The 14,741-nt window shown below is 32.1% G+C and overlaps 1 protein-coding gene across 2 annotated transcripts in view; it reads right to left on the minus strand.

Moving 5' to 3' along the window:
* LOC149925533 (ubiquitin carboxyl-terminal hydrolase 48-like) overlaps nt 1-14,741 on the minus strand; it is a 100,195-nt gene that overhangs the window by 1,413 nt on the left and 84,041 nt on the right. For both annotated transcript variants that reach the window (XM_090160525.1, XM_090160526.1), the window contains exon 21: nt 8,400-8,475. In XM_090160525.1, coding sequence (XP_090016651.1) covers nt 8,400-8,475 — 76 coding nt within the window. The remainder of the gene's footprint in view (nt 1-8,399; nt 8,476-14,741) is intronic.

Below are 14,741 nucleotides of genomic sequence, written 5' to 3' on the forward strand. Positions count from 1 at the left end.
CGGCTCCACGTGAAGTGGCTCTTTCTTCAACAGATGTCGCTAGCGTCAAAATCAAAACAAGATGCTTAAACTACATTTTGACCCAAAATTCGGGACATAAAAGTACCCTTCGCGTTGATTGGCTCGTTTGTAAATTTCAGAATAACTTCAATTTTAGTAATCTTTAACAATATATTTTATATGGGATATATAATTAAGATTAAATTCCACTAAGTTATCTAATTATAATACTCTACAATGGTTCTCTGACAACGTTATCGTTTCGCTATTTTGAATTTTAGCTTCCTTGGCCATTAATAGAGGGCACCACGCTCTTCAATTAAGTCATTTTTTTCGAAGAATCAGATAGATTCGTTACCATCTCTAATAACAAGGGCCTTATTATAACACAGGTGGCAATGATAGAGCCGACACTTGCTTTAAGTCTGCATAAATGCGTTAAGAAGAAAAAAAAAACGATTCTTTTATTCTCCGGAAGATGGCTCTACATTTAAAAATAAAACTGTAAACTCGTACGTTCTCAGTAATCTTAAAGGAACTCCTAGTATAGATTAATACTTCGGGAAGCAGATGAAAAGATCTACGTTTATATTCGACAATTAATTTCACATTCGTTTTAATTTTTTTTAAATTTAAAAATAATGATGCCTCGTTAGTGATTGGTTGGCGGAAATTTAGGAGGGTGTAGTCGTTGTCATAGGATGGCAGGGGTTAAACATCGTTACCAAAATCCGCGAGAAAATTAAAATTGATTGTGGTGAAAATATTTTAACCCAAGGCAAACTTTCCCACAAAATCGATCGAAAAGGCGGATTGCAAAAACATAACTGGAACACGAAAAACCAAATTGCACACAGGCATAATAATATTTAAATGAAAAAGATGGAAAACGTTTATCTGCACCTGGATAAAACACGCTATTTCTTTTCAAATAATTAAGGTTTTTTTCCTCCTAAAATTGACTCCTGTAAAAACAACTACGTTTCGCATACTAATGGCCATTTTCCAAAATAAAATGTATGCAAATTTCGTTGGTTCGCGGATGAGATGGATCACCGTGAAAATATTAAATATTAACGCCCGTTACAGAGGTTAAGCATTCATCGTCGAGAACGGGAAACGTCGGAGGTTTCTAAGACCATTCTTTAAGCTTTAAATTACTATAGTGGTCTTCGTAATAGGCCAATATTGTTCCGAAAGTCACACTAACTGTTTTAACTTCTAGCTACTCGTTTATTTGTAGTGTTAATAAGAAGAATTGAATCAAAAAAGAATATTATTGATATTACTAATTAAAGAACTTACATTTATAAATTAAAGTATTTTAAATAACAATTAAACTAAGTATTTAAAAAACAATGAAACTAAGTATTTAAAAAACAATGAAACTAAGTATTTAAAAAACAATGAAACTAAGTATTTAAAAAACAATGAAACTAAGTATTTAAAAAACAATGAAACTAAGTATTTGAAAAACAATGAAACTAAGTATTTAAAAAACAATGAAACTAAGTATTTTAAATAATACTGAAACTAAGTATTTTAAATAATACTGAAACTTAGTATTTTAAATAAAACTGAAACTAAGTATTTAAAACAACAATTAAACTAAGATTTTAAATAACAATAAAACTAAGTATTTTAAATAATAATGAAACTAAGCATTTTAAATAACATTCTAAATAATTAAACTAAGCATTTCAAATAATAATTCAACTAAGCATTTTAAATAACAATTGAACTAAGCATTTTAAATAATAATTCAACTAAGCATTTTAAATAATAATTCAACTAAGTATTTTAAATAATAATTCAACTAAGCATTTAAAAAATAATTAAACTAAGCATTTTAAATAATAATTAAACTAATCTTTTTAAATAATAATTACACCAAGTATTTTAAATAATAATTACACCAAGTATTTTAAATAATAATTACACCAAGTATTTTAAATAATAATTACACCAAGTATTTTAAATAATAATTACACCAAGTATTTTAAATAAATAATTTTTTTAAGTAATTAAACTAATAATTTTAAAAACATAAATACTCTTTAATGAAAGTATTCTTAAAAATAACGTATTTTACAACGTATTTGGAAAATAAGTCAAAAATATAAATAAATACCAAAAGTGTAGCAGACGAAAAATCCAAAAGGAAACCAAGTTGGTACAGATTCGACCGAAAGATGTCTCTCATATCAAGTGACCTCGTGTATTTGAAGGGTCATAAAAGAAGTGACGTAATCAACCGATACGCGATATCAAATAAGGACCGAGTACAGATAGAAGGTAATGATAGGTAGCCAGCCACCAGAAGCCATTTACAACTTGAAATTTGGGAAAATAGTGATCGTTAAAAACTACTAATGTTCGATGATAATGGTTTGGGGAAAAGGATAATTAAGACAGAAAATCGTGGCCGAAATGAAAGGGTAGAAGCCCAGAGAAAATGAAGATGAAGCAGACGCTTTTGGAGTAAACGTTGACAGCTGAAGAAATCGACTCGATTTCGGTTAAATACATTTCAACACGTAATTAAGACGAATATTACGGGGGGATTAATTACAACGTTAAGTCAAATAGGAAGGCTTAATTAGAACTCAGCACCGTAATTGAAAGACACGGCAGGAAATCGTTGATTCTTTCAAATATAAACCTGCAAGCGTAAGTATACCTAGTCTTTCAACTAGTGGTCACCATTACCTCATTATTTGACGATTATATATTTTATTTTTTTAATAGTTATTGTATAATTTTGGTTAACAATTTTTTTATTTATATAAATCAGGGTTGTCTGATTTAAATCAGTGATTAAATCGCGATTTAAATGAAAATCAGCTTTTATATTTCCACTTATTTTACATAAGTATGTCCTCGAGCAAAACTAACTAAAATTTTAAAATTTTAGTAACAAAATTTAATAAGCATTAATTTAAAATTTTAGTTTAGGTTACAGCTATACTTAGTGCTCGGAATTGTTTATTCATTATCCACAAATTGTTCGATTTATTTAAAAAACGTTGGGAAAAAGAATATCATTTTAACTTATTTATGTTTTTTTACGCAACCAAGCATTTATTTGAATAAAAGTGGCATTTATTTGAATAAAAGTGGCATTTATTTGAATAAAAGTGGCATTTATTTGAATAAAAGTGGCATTTATTTGAATAAAAGTGGCATTTATTTGAATAAAAGTGGCATTTATTTGAATAAAAGTGGCATTTATTTGAATAAAAGTGGCATTTATTTGAATAAAAGTGGCATTTATTTGAATAAAAGTGGCATTTATTTGAATAAAAGTGGCATTTATTTGAATAAAAGTGGCATTTATTTGAATAAAAGTGGCATTTATTTAAATAATAGTTTGTTTTATTTAAATAATAGTTTGTTTTATTTAAATAATAGTTTGTTTTATTTAAATAATAGTTTGTTTTATTTAAATAATAGTTTGTTTTATTTAAATAATAGTTTGTTTTATTTAAATAATAGGCTTATTCACTTTCGATTATTTAAACATTTTACAATTTTTATTCAACTATTGGTTATTTAAATAAATATTATTTAAATATAGCCGAGCTTATTTTATTCATGGATAAAAATTAATCGAAATCCGAGCACTAGCTATACTCGCATTATTAATCAATTTGTCAAGAAAAAGCCATACGTTTGGAGAGGTGGCGCTTCAACACTCATTTCAATAATATCTCTAAACTTTTAAGATAGCCAAATCACTATTTGCAGATGATACTATCTTAAAAGTTTAGAGATATTATTGAAATGAGTGTCGAAGCGCCATCTTTCCAAACGTGTCCAAATCACAATTTCGCACACGACAGAGTCCAGGGAAATGATCGAAAAGCGTGTCGCAGCGCCATCTCTTGTAAAGTAGCCGAACCAGCGATAACGTTATAAAATTGAACCGGTATACTTGACAATCCAACATTTCACGAGACTAAATTCGAATAGCTATTCCCCGAATACGGTGGCGCAAAGAAGGTGACACAGGGGCCGCGTAAAATAATATAGCGCGTCAGCCAATCAGTCAATGCCGGCAGTCAGGAGCGTGGAGGGGCATTATATTCCGGTCGAAGAAAAAACTCTCGCGGAGAAGAAGAATTTCAGGAGGAGAGAAGAAAAGATTCCTTCGAGGAAGGTTGAAGGAAGTACTTCGGGGCATTGGAAGCCCGCCGACCTTTGACCCGAGTCGAATGCATCCTCTTCAAAGGGGAAAACGGACACACGCCGCGACCCGACATGGCCCACCGACGCCCCGTTTGCCCTCAATGAGCTACCATCTCCACCCCCCCCCCCCCACCCCGGTTTTGAAAGCACTAGGATGTTATACCTATAAGAATACTGCTCAGCCTGCGCTTTCCCGTAACACGCCAGTGTATTAGGGGAAAATACGCCTTGGACGAGTAAACTGGGGGACCGGAATCGTAAGAGAAAACCCCGTTCTTCAAATTGCATTGCCCACCAGCGCTCCTATCGAGAGAATCGCTAAACTTGGCCACCCAAATACAAAGAACATTACGTATATTTTTTTTTAAACAAAGGGAACCCAAAAATTTCCAAAATATCTTTTACGCATATTTTTTGATAACGGGAATTCAAAAATTATTTAAAAAATAACTTTTACGCATATTTTTTGATAACGGGAATTCAAAAATTATTTAAAAAATAACTTTTACGCATATTTTTTGATAACGGGAATTCAAAAATTATTTAAAAAATATCTTTTACGCATATTTTTTGATAACGGGAATTCAAAAATTATTTAAAAAATAACTTTTACGCATATTTTTTGATAACGGGAATTCAAAAATTATTTAAAAAATAACTTTTACGCATATTTTTTGATAACGGGAATTCAAAAATTATTTAAAAAATAACTTTTACGCATATTTTTTGATAACGGGAATTCAAAAATTATTTAAAAAATAACTTTTACGCATATTTTTTGATAACGGGAATTCAAAAATTATTTAAAAAATAACTTTTACGCATATTTTTTGATAACGGGAATTCAAAAATTATTTAAAAAATAACTTTTACGCATATTTTTTGATAACGGGAATTCAAAAATTATTTAAAAAATAACTTTTACGCATATTTTTTGATAACGGGAATTCAAAAATTATTTAAAAAATAACTTTTACGCATATTTTTTGATAACGGGAATTCAAAAATTATTTAAAAAATAACTTTTACGCATATTTTTTGATAACGGGAATTCAAAAATTATTTAAAAAATAACTTTTACGCATATTTTTTGATAACGGGAATTCAAAAATTATTTAAAAAATAACTTTTACGCATATTTTTTGATAACGGGAATTCAAAAATTATTTAAAAAATAACTTTTACGCATATTTTTTAATAACGGGAATTCAAAAATTATTTTAAAAATATCTTTCAAATATCGGTTACGTATATTTACGGCGATTAAAAGGAAAATATAGGAAATAAAATAAGCGAATTATAGGAAAATATAGGATACAGAATAGGCGAATTATAGGAAAATATAGGAAATTAAATAGGCGAATTATAGGAGTATATAGAAAACTAAATAGGCGAATTATAGAAAATTTATTTAACTAAATAGGCGTATTACAGGAAAATAAAGGAAATAAAATAGGCGAATTATAGGAAAATATAGGAAATAGAATAGGCAAATGTTGGAAAATATAGGAAACTAAATACGTGAATTAAAGGAAAAAACATACGAATTTATAGAAAAGCATTAAAAATATAGGAAAATATAGATATATAGGAAGCCTGTTCACCCTGAAATTGTACCCTTTAATCGATACCTTCCACACTTTTTAAACGATTTAAAACTAAGTTCGGAATTTAAAATTTTTCCTCGAATTAGGATTAATATTAGGCGGCATATTATCTTTGATAATTTCCAAATAAAAATTATATAAAATGAAAATTTCAGTCCATCGACGAAAACTAATTCGGTAAATGTGTAGTATTTAAATTGCCGGGTTAAAATTAAAAATGTAAAAAAAAATGAAAGTTTGTCGAGGCAAACATCAAATGAAGAAAACGTTGCAATATTAAAAAAAAAATCAAAGGGTAAAAACCATTTTTTTTTGGATTTCTTAACGAACTCGGTATTTATCGCGCGCCAATTACTATTTTCCACTGATCAGATGGAAAAAGAAAAAAATTGGACAAAGTTACCATTTACCTTTCCAAAAAAAACCCCCCCGGGGGAGGGGGGGAATTCGAAATGTCAGAAAGTGAAGCCGACTTTTTCCTTAATTGGGGGCGTGCAAAAAAGTGCATAAATTAGACTGGCTTAAGGCTCGTCTAAAAAATATACACCAAGGCTGAAAAGAAACGTTAAAAATGAATGTTGAAGTTGGTATGTTTGAACAGATCCGATTCCACTAATTTTGGACGTACCTAAATTATTACGTTAAACATACTCGTATAATTTTCCGCGGTTTAAATATTGTAAATTGGATAGGTAGGGTGCGCTATAAATCAAACCGCCTGAAAGTTTAGAGGTATTTTGAGATGGGGATGAATTACGATCGGGGATAAAATAGGTTGCTCTTCTATCGTTTAGAAAGACCCCGAACGCCCATATTTTTCTGGATGGCAGTGATTTAGATGGCCCGTCTTTGGAGCGTACTCAAAATTCACGATTTTTTTCAGTGACATTGTCAAAAATCGCCGCGAACATAATTTTGATATGATGTCTACAGTTATTCCTTTTAAAAACTTTTAAGATATTAATGGTTTCCCGAAAAATAATATACCTAGGTTTTAAAATTATATAACACGCGCAGGTTTTCTTAGAAATTCAACCGTCGCACAGTGGGGCAAACTGAGCCCAAACCTGGCCAAAAGTAAAAAAAAAATAAATCGCGCGTATGAATTTTATTTTAATTTATAATATTTGTTTATAAACCACCGCGCAATTTACCGGTGTTTGATTTTTGACTGCAAATTTTATTCTCAACCAGGCTCCTTAGAAGTAGAAGATTTTCTTAGAAATTTTAAGTAGGTGTTTTTGCATAGTTTTTGGTATACATTCAGACTTGATTTAAAAGGTAAAGATATTTTTTTGCAGTCTTTAGTTTTGGAAATATCAATACTAGTGTTGTAAGTCGGAAAATTTCCCGCTCGGAAACTAAACCTATAGACTAGTTTAAACTGGTTGAAATGTAACACTATTAATGTTTTGTAGTATGTTTACTGATATTAGTCATTTTAAATCGATAAAAAGTTTAAAACATTAAAAACCCTTGAAAAGTAATTTATGTTTAAATTTTTATTTTTCCGATTTGCGGAAAATTTTCCGCAATTCGGAAAATTTTCTGGAAATTTTTCCGCATTTTATTTTTCCGGAAAATTAACAACCCTAATCAATACCAAGTTGATATCGATATTTTAGAGTTATGAAACTATAATACAAAGCCGCGTAATTCAAATAGTGTGAATTCTGGAAAACGACTTTAAGGTCTTTAACTAAAATGTTCCTTTTAGAATTAATTTGACTTTTAGTTATGAATTTAGGTAGATTAAGTTAAATTTTTTGTTTAAGTTCATGAATGTTCATTGTTTATCACAATATCGATTAAAAATTTTGCCGATATTTGCCAATTTTTTATTTTTTGTACAGATTTTCAATAGATATATAAAATTAAAAAGGGTGTCCAATTTAAAAACGATCCATGGTGATAACATCAAAATCGTTTCCTGTACTAATACCAAATTTTTGTAGCACTTAACACGTGTTGGGGGACAATTAAAAATGATAACATTGATGACCTTGAACCGTTTCTTCAAGGTCATTGAAAAATTATCTCGAGAACCGTTAGATTTAGAAACTTCGTTCCAATTAGAAAGATGTTCCTCATCATATTTAATGTCTGAATAACCCGGTTTTCCCATATTTACCCGGATTTACCATATTTACACTATTTACCCGGATTTACCATATTTACACTATTTACCCGGATTTCCCATATTTACACTATTTACCCACTTCGCAAGATGTCGAATCTAAATTCACGTTTAAATTTATAGTTTCTTGTTGAAAAGTAATTAAAATAACGGGTGTAAAAATACGTGAACTATAGCTAAATCGGATCGCGACGAAATGATGCCATATTAATTAATTGAACACGGCTGATTGGTTGAAACGTACGCGTTGAACCCCTTCTCAGACACAGACCACCTGCTGTTCTACGGAAAATAAAAAAACTCAACGCAGGTGTTGGACTTCTTAAATATGGAGTTTCTAGGCGTGTCCGAAATATTGTACGTCAAAATAGGCACGATTTCCAAGACACATTTAGTCCTTAAATGATCACGTTGCTATTTATCGGTTAATTTGATCGGATAAAGCAATTAGGTGGGAATATTCTGACCTTTGAACCCCGTCTCGGGTGTCGTGGACTTGATGAAGTCTTCCATGACCAAGGCTTCTTCCCCCACTTCGTCAGCCTGCGAAACAAACACATTGCTAAAATTAGTTTTAAAACACATCCTTTGCGATAAAAACTTAAAAATTTCAAGGTCAATGAGAAGAAACGATTATTAGCGAATTTTGAACACGAAATCTCCAATTTGTTTATAGGAACAATAGGATTATATTTCTAAAAGTATAGGATTTTTTAGGACTATTGTTTCAAAATTATAGGATTTATAAGACTATTGTTTCAAAATTATGGGATTTAAAGGAATATTGTTTCAAAATTATAGTATTTAAAGGACTATTGTTTCAAAATTATAGGATTTATAGGAATATTGTTTCAAAATTATAGGATTTATATGACTATTGTTTCCAAATTATGGGATTTTATAAGACGATTGTTTCCAAATTATGGGATTTTATAAGACGATTTTTTCAAAATTATAGGATTATATAAGACGATTTTTTCAAAATTATAGGATTATATAAGACGATTTTTTCAAAATTATAGGATTATATAAGACGATTTTTTCAAAATTATAGGATTATATAAGACGATTTTTTCAAAATTATAGGATTATATAAGACAATTTTTTCAAAATTATAGGATTATATAAGACGATTTTTTCAAAATTATAGGATTATATAAGACGATTTTTTTCAAAATTATAGGATTATATAAGACGATTTTTTTCAAAATGATAGGATTATAAGACGATTTTTTCAAAATTATAGGATTATATAAGACGATTTTTTCAAAATTATAGGATTATATAAGACTATACATGCCATTTAATTTACCAACTTTATGCATTTAAAACAAAATCTATATTTAGTGAAATAAATCTGATTTTCACTTAAAAAAAAGAAACTATTTAACCAATTTATCACAAAATATACTAGTAGCTAACCATGTTAATAATAACAAAAGTATATACTAGAATGACTTGGTATAGGAATATATCCTATAGCCGATACCAATATTAGAAAAATAGGCCGATATAGCGGTGCATCTCAAGTAATATATTATATAATATTATATTATATAATATAATACATATAAAAAGGTTTTGGAAATAACAGTTCAGGAAAAACATTTCCTGATGTTTGGAGGTGTTATTAAGGGAAAAATGGTTCGTCTATGAAAATAAATCAAGAGTCCCGAATTGACCCCGTGACCCGACCCACTTTCTCTTTCGGCGGAATTACAGGGCGGCATCGAGGCGTTGAAGGAACCACGAGCACCCCTCCGAATAAAATAGACCATTTATAAAAGATTTTTGCCAATTTTGGCGGCTATGGATAAAAGACAGGGTGTGAAACGTTAAATTGGATCCTGTGGTCGACCACTTTTGATTTCTGCATTTTAAAAGTCAACATCAAATTAATCGTTTTTAGTTTAAATTAATTTATTTTATTGAATTGATATGGATTTTCAAACAATTAAAGGCTCTAATTGATGCATACTTTTCAAAATATCGGTAATATATAATATTGATATGATTTTCAAAAAAATACTTGATTTAAATCAATGATTATCTGAGAAGTCACTGGTTTTAAATCAATGATTCTCTGAAAGTCACTGGATTTAAATCAATGATTCTCTGAAAAGTCAGGGATTTAAATCAATGATTCTCTGAAAAGTCATGGATTTAAATCAATGATTCTCTGAAAAGTCATGGATTTAAATCAATGATTCTCTGAAAAGTCAGGGATTTAAATCAATGATTCTCTGAAAAGTCAGGGATTTAAATCAATGATTCTCTGAAAAGTCATGGATTTAAATCAATGATTCTCTGAAAAGTCATGGATTTAAATCAATGATTCTCTGAAAAGTGACTGGATTTAAATCAATGATTCTCTGGAATGTCACTGGATTTAAATCAAGGATTCTCTGGAATGTCACTGGATTTAAATCAATGATTCTCTGGAATGTCACTGGATTTAAATCAATGATTCTCTGAAAAGTCACTTTCTATAAATTAATGATTCTCTGGAATGTCACTGGATTTAAATCAATGATTCTCTGGAATGTCACTGGATTTAAATCAATGATTCTCTGAAAAGTCACTTGCTATAAATCAATGATTCTCTGAAAAGTCACTGGATTAAAATAAATGGTTATCCGAAAAGTCACTGGATTTAAATCAATGATTCTCCGAAACGTCGCTTGATTTAAATCAGAGTTAAACTTAAATCAATTATTTATTACATATTACTGACAATTTAAATCAGAATAAAACCCTAGGCATGACAATAATTTTGTCATCTGGCAACACCACGCAAGTAAATTTCAAAGCTCTCCGTTCCCAAAAACCTATTTTGATTGATTGATTTGAAAGAATGCATAAAAATATGAAAACTTTCCTAGTTACCTAATTAAAATATTTCCAAGGAAAATATTCGCGTTGGCAACGGTCCGACATTCGCGACAGTGACAAAGTTAAATTCGCGGGAAGGCAGCAAAGACACTCCGAAGACAGTCCCCCTGCTCAACCCCCCCCCCCGATTCACTGACGTCACGCAGTCAAGCAAAGATATTTTCCGAACTGACTCTTCCATCTAAATAAATAAAGCCAAGAAATAGTTGTTCCTTCGCAGAAATCGCAGGGGTATGTTCGAGATAGCACTAATATTTGGAGGTTTGCGAACAATAATTAATAGTAATAATCAGCTAGGCTAATACCAAAGCAGGGTTGACACAGTTTTTCAGATTGAAATTCAATTATTTTGTGTAAAAATTTTATAAAATTTTTACACATTACCTGACATTTCCCTGATTTTTAGATTAATTTTTAAAATTCCCTGTCTTTTAGACCCATATTCAAATTCCCTGACTTTTCCCTTACTATTAGATTCATATTCAAATTACCCGAGATTAATTTTTAAAATTCCCTGACTTTTCCCTAACTATTAGACCCATATTCAAATTACCCGAGATTAAATTTTAAAATTCCCCGACTTTTCCCTAACTATTAGACCGATATTCAAATTCCCTTCGATAATTTTTAAAATTTCTTGACTTTAGACCCATATAAAAATTCCCTGACATTTAGACCCATAATCAAATTCCCTGATTTATAGATTAATTTTTAAAATTCCTTGACTTTTAGACCCATATACAAATTCCCTGACTTTTCCAGGAATTCCAGATACTGTGGCAATCCTGTCCAACTCATCTAGCAACTTCTAAAGCCATTATTTCAGGTGGCCGGGTTACAACGCGTAGGAGGCAAGCCCTTCATGCCACGCAAGCCAACAGCTCCCTATACTCACTATTACCGTTAACCTCAAGTTTTTATAAAAAGGGGAAACCGAAGATCTCGGGGGAAAACCCCTTTGAACACAAATTCTTCAAATCAATCTCGTCATGAAAATAAATAACTTATCTTTCTATGACGTGGCGTAACTCGATTTATAATCTCTACTAAAGTTCTGTGTTCTGTTATAACTCTACACCAGTATTACTCTACCTTAAACCTAGGAGCAACAAACACAGCACCCCACACAAGGAGAACGCAACCCGTCAAAAGTCGTGGATTTTCTTGTGTACAATTTTCATTGGCTAGACGCTTTAGCGCCTGTTGCCGTCGGAAGGGGAAAATTCGGAAATTGTCTTCCCCCCGCCCGTAAAACGTTCATCGTAAAGGTTCGTGACGCTCGTCCAATGAAATTCGTACACAACCCTTCGTTGGCGTGTTTAAAGGCTAGCTGCGTTCTCCTTGTGTTTGTTGCTCCTAGCTTAAACAACGCCGAAAAGGTAAAAAAGACCAACAACATTTGGGGAAATTTACTCTACCTTAAACAACGCCGAAAAGGTAAAAAAGACCAACAACATTTGGGGAAATTTACTCTACCTTAAACAACGCCGAAAAGGTAAAAAAGACCAACAACATTTGGGGAAATTTACTCTACCTTAAACAACGCTGAAAAGGTAAAAATGTAATTGTAGGATTTTATAGGACCATTTCAGAATTATAGGAAAATATAGGAATCACAGGATAAAAATGTAATTAAAGGATTTTATAGGACCATTTCAGAATTATAGGAAAATATAGGAATTACAGGATCGCTGGGAGCTCTGTGGACTAGCAAACATTATACAGGTAGATGAGGATTTATCTCCTAATATAAACTTATATAATTCTGAATATACCACCAACGTTAGCCATCTCTCAATCTGCCAAATTACACGGTGACCTTGCGTTTAACATTTACCTCAAGTCCACCGTGCAGAGACACTAACGCCTTCTGTACGTCAAAAATGGAACCTCGAAATAAAGTATATTTTTTTACCCTTACTACATTCAGATTTCTACGCGTCAAAATATCATAAAGGGGGGGGGGGGGTGGCAATTCATCCTCGATTTAAATTTGACTTCAGAGTGAATTCGTGGACGAGGCACTGGTACGGAATGTAACACCAGATGACGGCACTGGGAAACCCGACACCAGCCCCCTGCCGCGACCTCAATTCCGCACCCCCACCCCCCTTAATAAAGCGTCACTACATTCCAGCACTCTTCAAAAATAACCGTATATTTCTCCTCGGTGAGAGAGCTATTAATTAGAGCAATATCAAAATTTCGCGTCCACCGGAAGTAGCGAACCGAGGCTTAGCGTCTCTCTCGAAACAAAGAAATCGCGCGCGAACGCGTAAATTAAAAGAATCAGCGTCGCCATCTCTCGAGTGACTGCGAAACAAAACAATAATCTTTTCAAGAGGCGGCGACAGTGGCTCCCCCTCGACTCGCCGGAGAGCAACAGGAAGTGTGCCGGTCATTATTTGCGGGCCCGATGAATGCGACTCGGGGCTATTTGGGGGAAGGGTCGGGTCGCCGCCACCCATTTATCACACTAATTCTTTAAAGCGAGCCACTTTCCCCCGTTTCACGACAAAGACCATACGTTATAGAGCCCCTTCGGTTTCCTACAACTGAAACAATATAGAAGGCGGTTTACTTGGTGGGGAAATACCCCCTTCCTATTCCGGTCATTATCTAGTAGGGGACGTTACGAGCGATCAGACAGAGTACATTACTATACTAGCTACGGTACTAACGCCTCATTATTTCCTTTCTGACAAACCCATATCGTGGCGTAAGCCGATAATTGTTCACATTTTGGTATTCAGCGGCATTACCTTCAAATATTTGTCTTCCAACCATTCCCATTTAATTTGACATAGCATTTCTCATTACCTAACATTCCCATTTCATTTGACATAGCATTTCTCATTACCTAACATTCCCATTTCATTTGACATAGCATTTCTCATTTCCTAACATTCCCATTTCATTTGACATAACATTTCTCATAACCTACCATTCCCATTTCATTTGACTTAATACCTCTCATTCCCAACCATTCCCATTTCATTTGACATAATACCTCTCATTCCCATTTCATTTGACATAATACCTCTCATTCCCATACCTCTCATTCCCATTTCATTTGACATACCTCTCATTCCCAACCATTTCCATTTCATTTGAAATAATACCTCTCATTCCCATTTCATTTGACATAATACCTCTCATTCCCAACCATTTCCATTTCATTTGACATAATACCTCTCATTCCCAACCATTCCCATTTCATTTGACATAATACCTCTCATTCCCATACCTCTCATTCCCATTTCATTTGACATACCTCTCATTCCCAACCATTTCCATTTCATTTGAAATAATACCTCTCATTCCCATTTCATTTGACATAATACCTCTCATTCCCAACCATTTCCATTTCATTTGACATAATACCTCTCATTCCCAACCATTTCCATTTCATTTGACATAATACCTCTCATTCCCATTTCATTTGACATAATACCTCTCATTCCCAACCATTTCCATTTCATTTGACATTATACCTCTCATTCCCAACCATTTCCATTTCATTTGACATAATACCTCTCATTCCCAACCATTTCCATTTCATTTGACATAATACCTCTCATTTCCATTTCATTTGACATAATACCTCTCATTCCCAACCATTTCCATTTCATTTGACATTATACCTCTCATTCCCAACCATTTCCATTTCATTTGAAATAATACCTCTCATTCCCATTTCATTTGACATAATACCTCTCATTCCCAACCATTTCCATTTCATTCGACATAATACCTCTCATTCCCATTTCATTTGACATAATACCTCTCATTCCCATTTCATTTGACATAATACCTCTCATTCCCATTTCATTGGAAAAAAATACCTTTCATTCCCATTTCATTTGACATAATACCTCTCATTCCCATTTCATTTGACATAATACCTCTCATTCCCA

Source organism: Leiobunum rupestre, chromosome 10, assembly GCF_980474605.1.
Source record: "Leiobunum rupestre chromosome 10, qqLeiRupe1.1.hap1, whole genome shotgun sequence".
Classification (NCBI taxonomy): domain Eukaryota; kingdom Metazoa; phylum Arthropoda; class Arachnida; order Opiliones; family Sclerosomatidae; genus Leiobunum; species Leiobunum rupestre.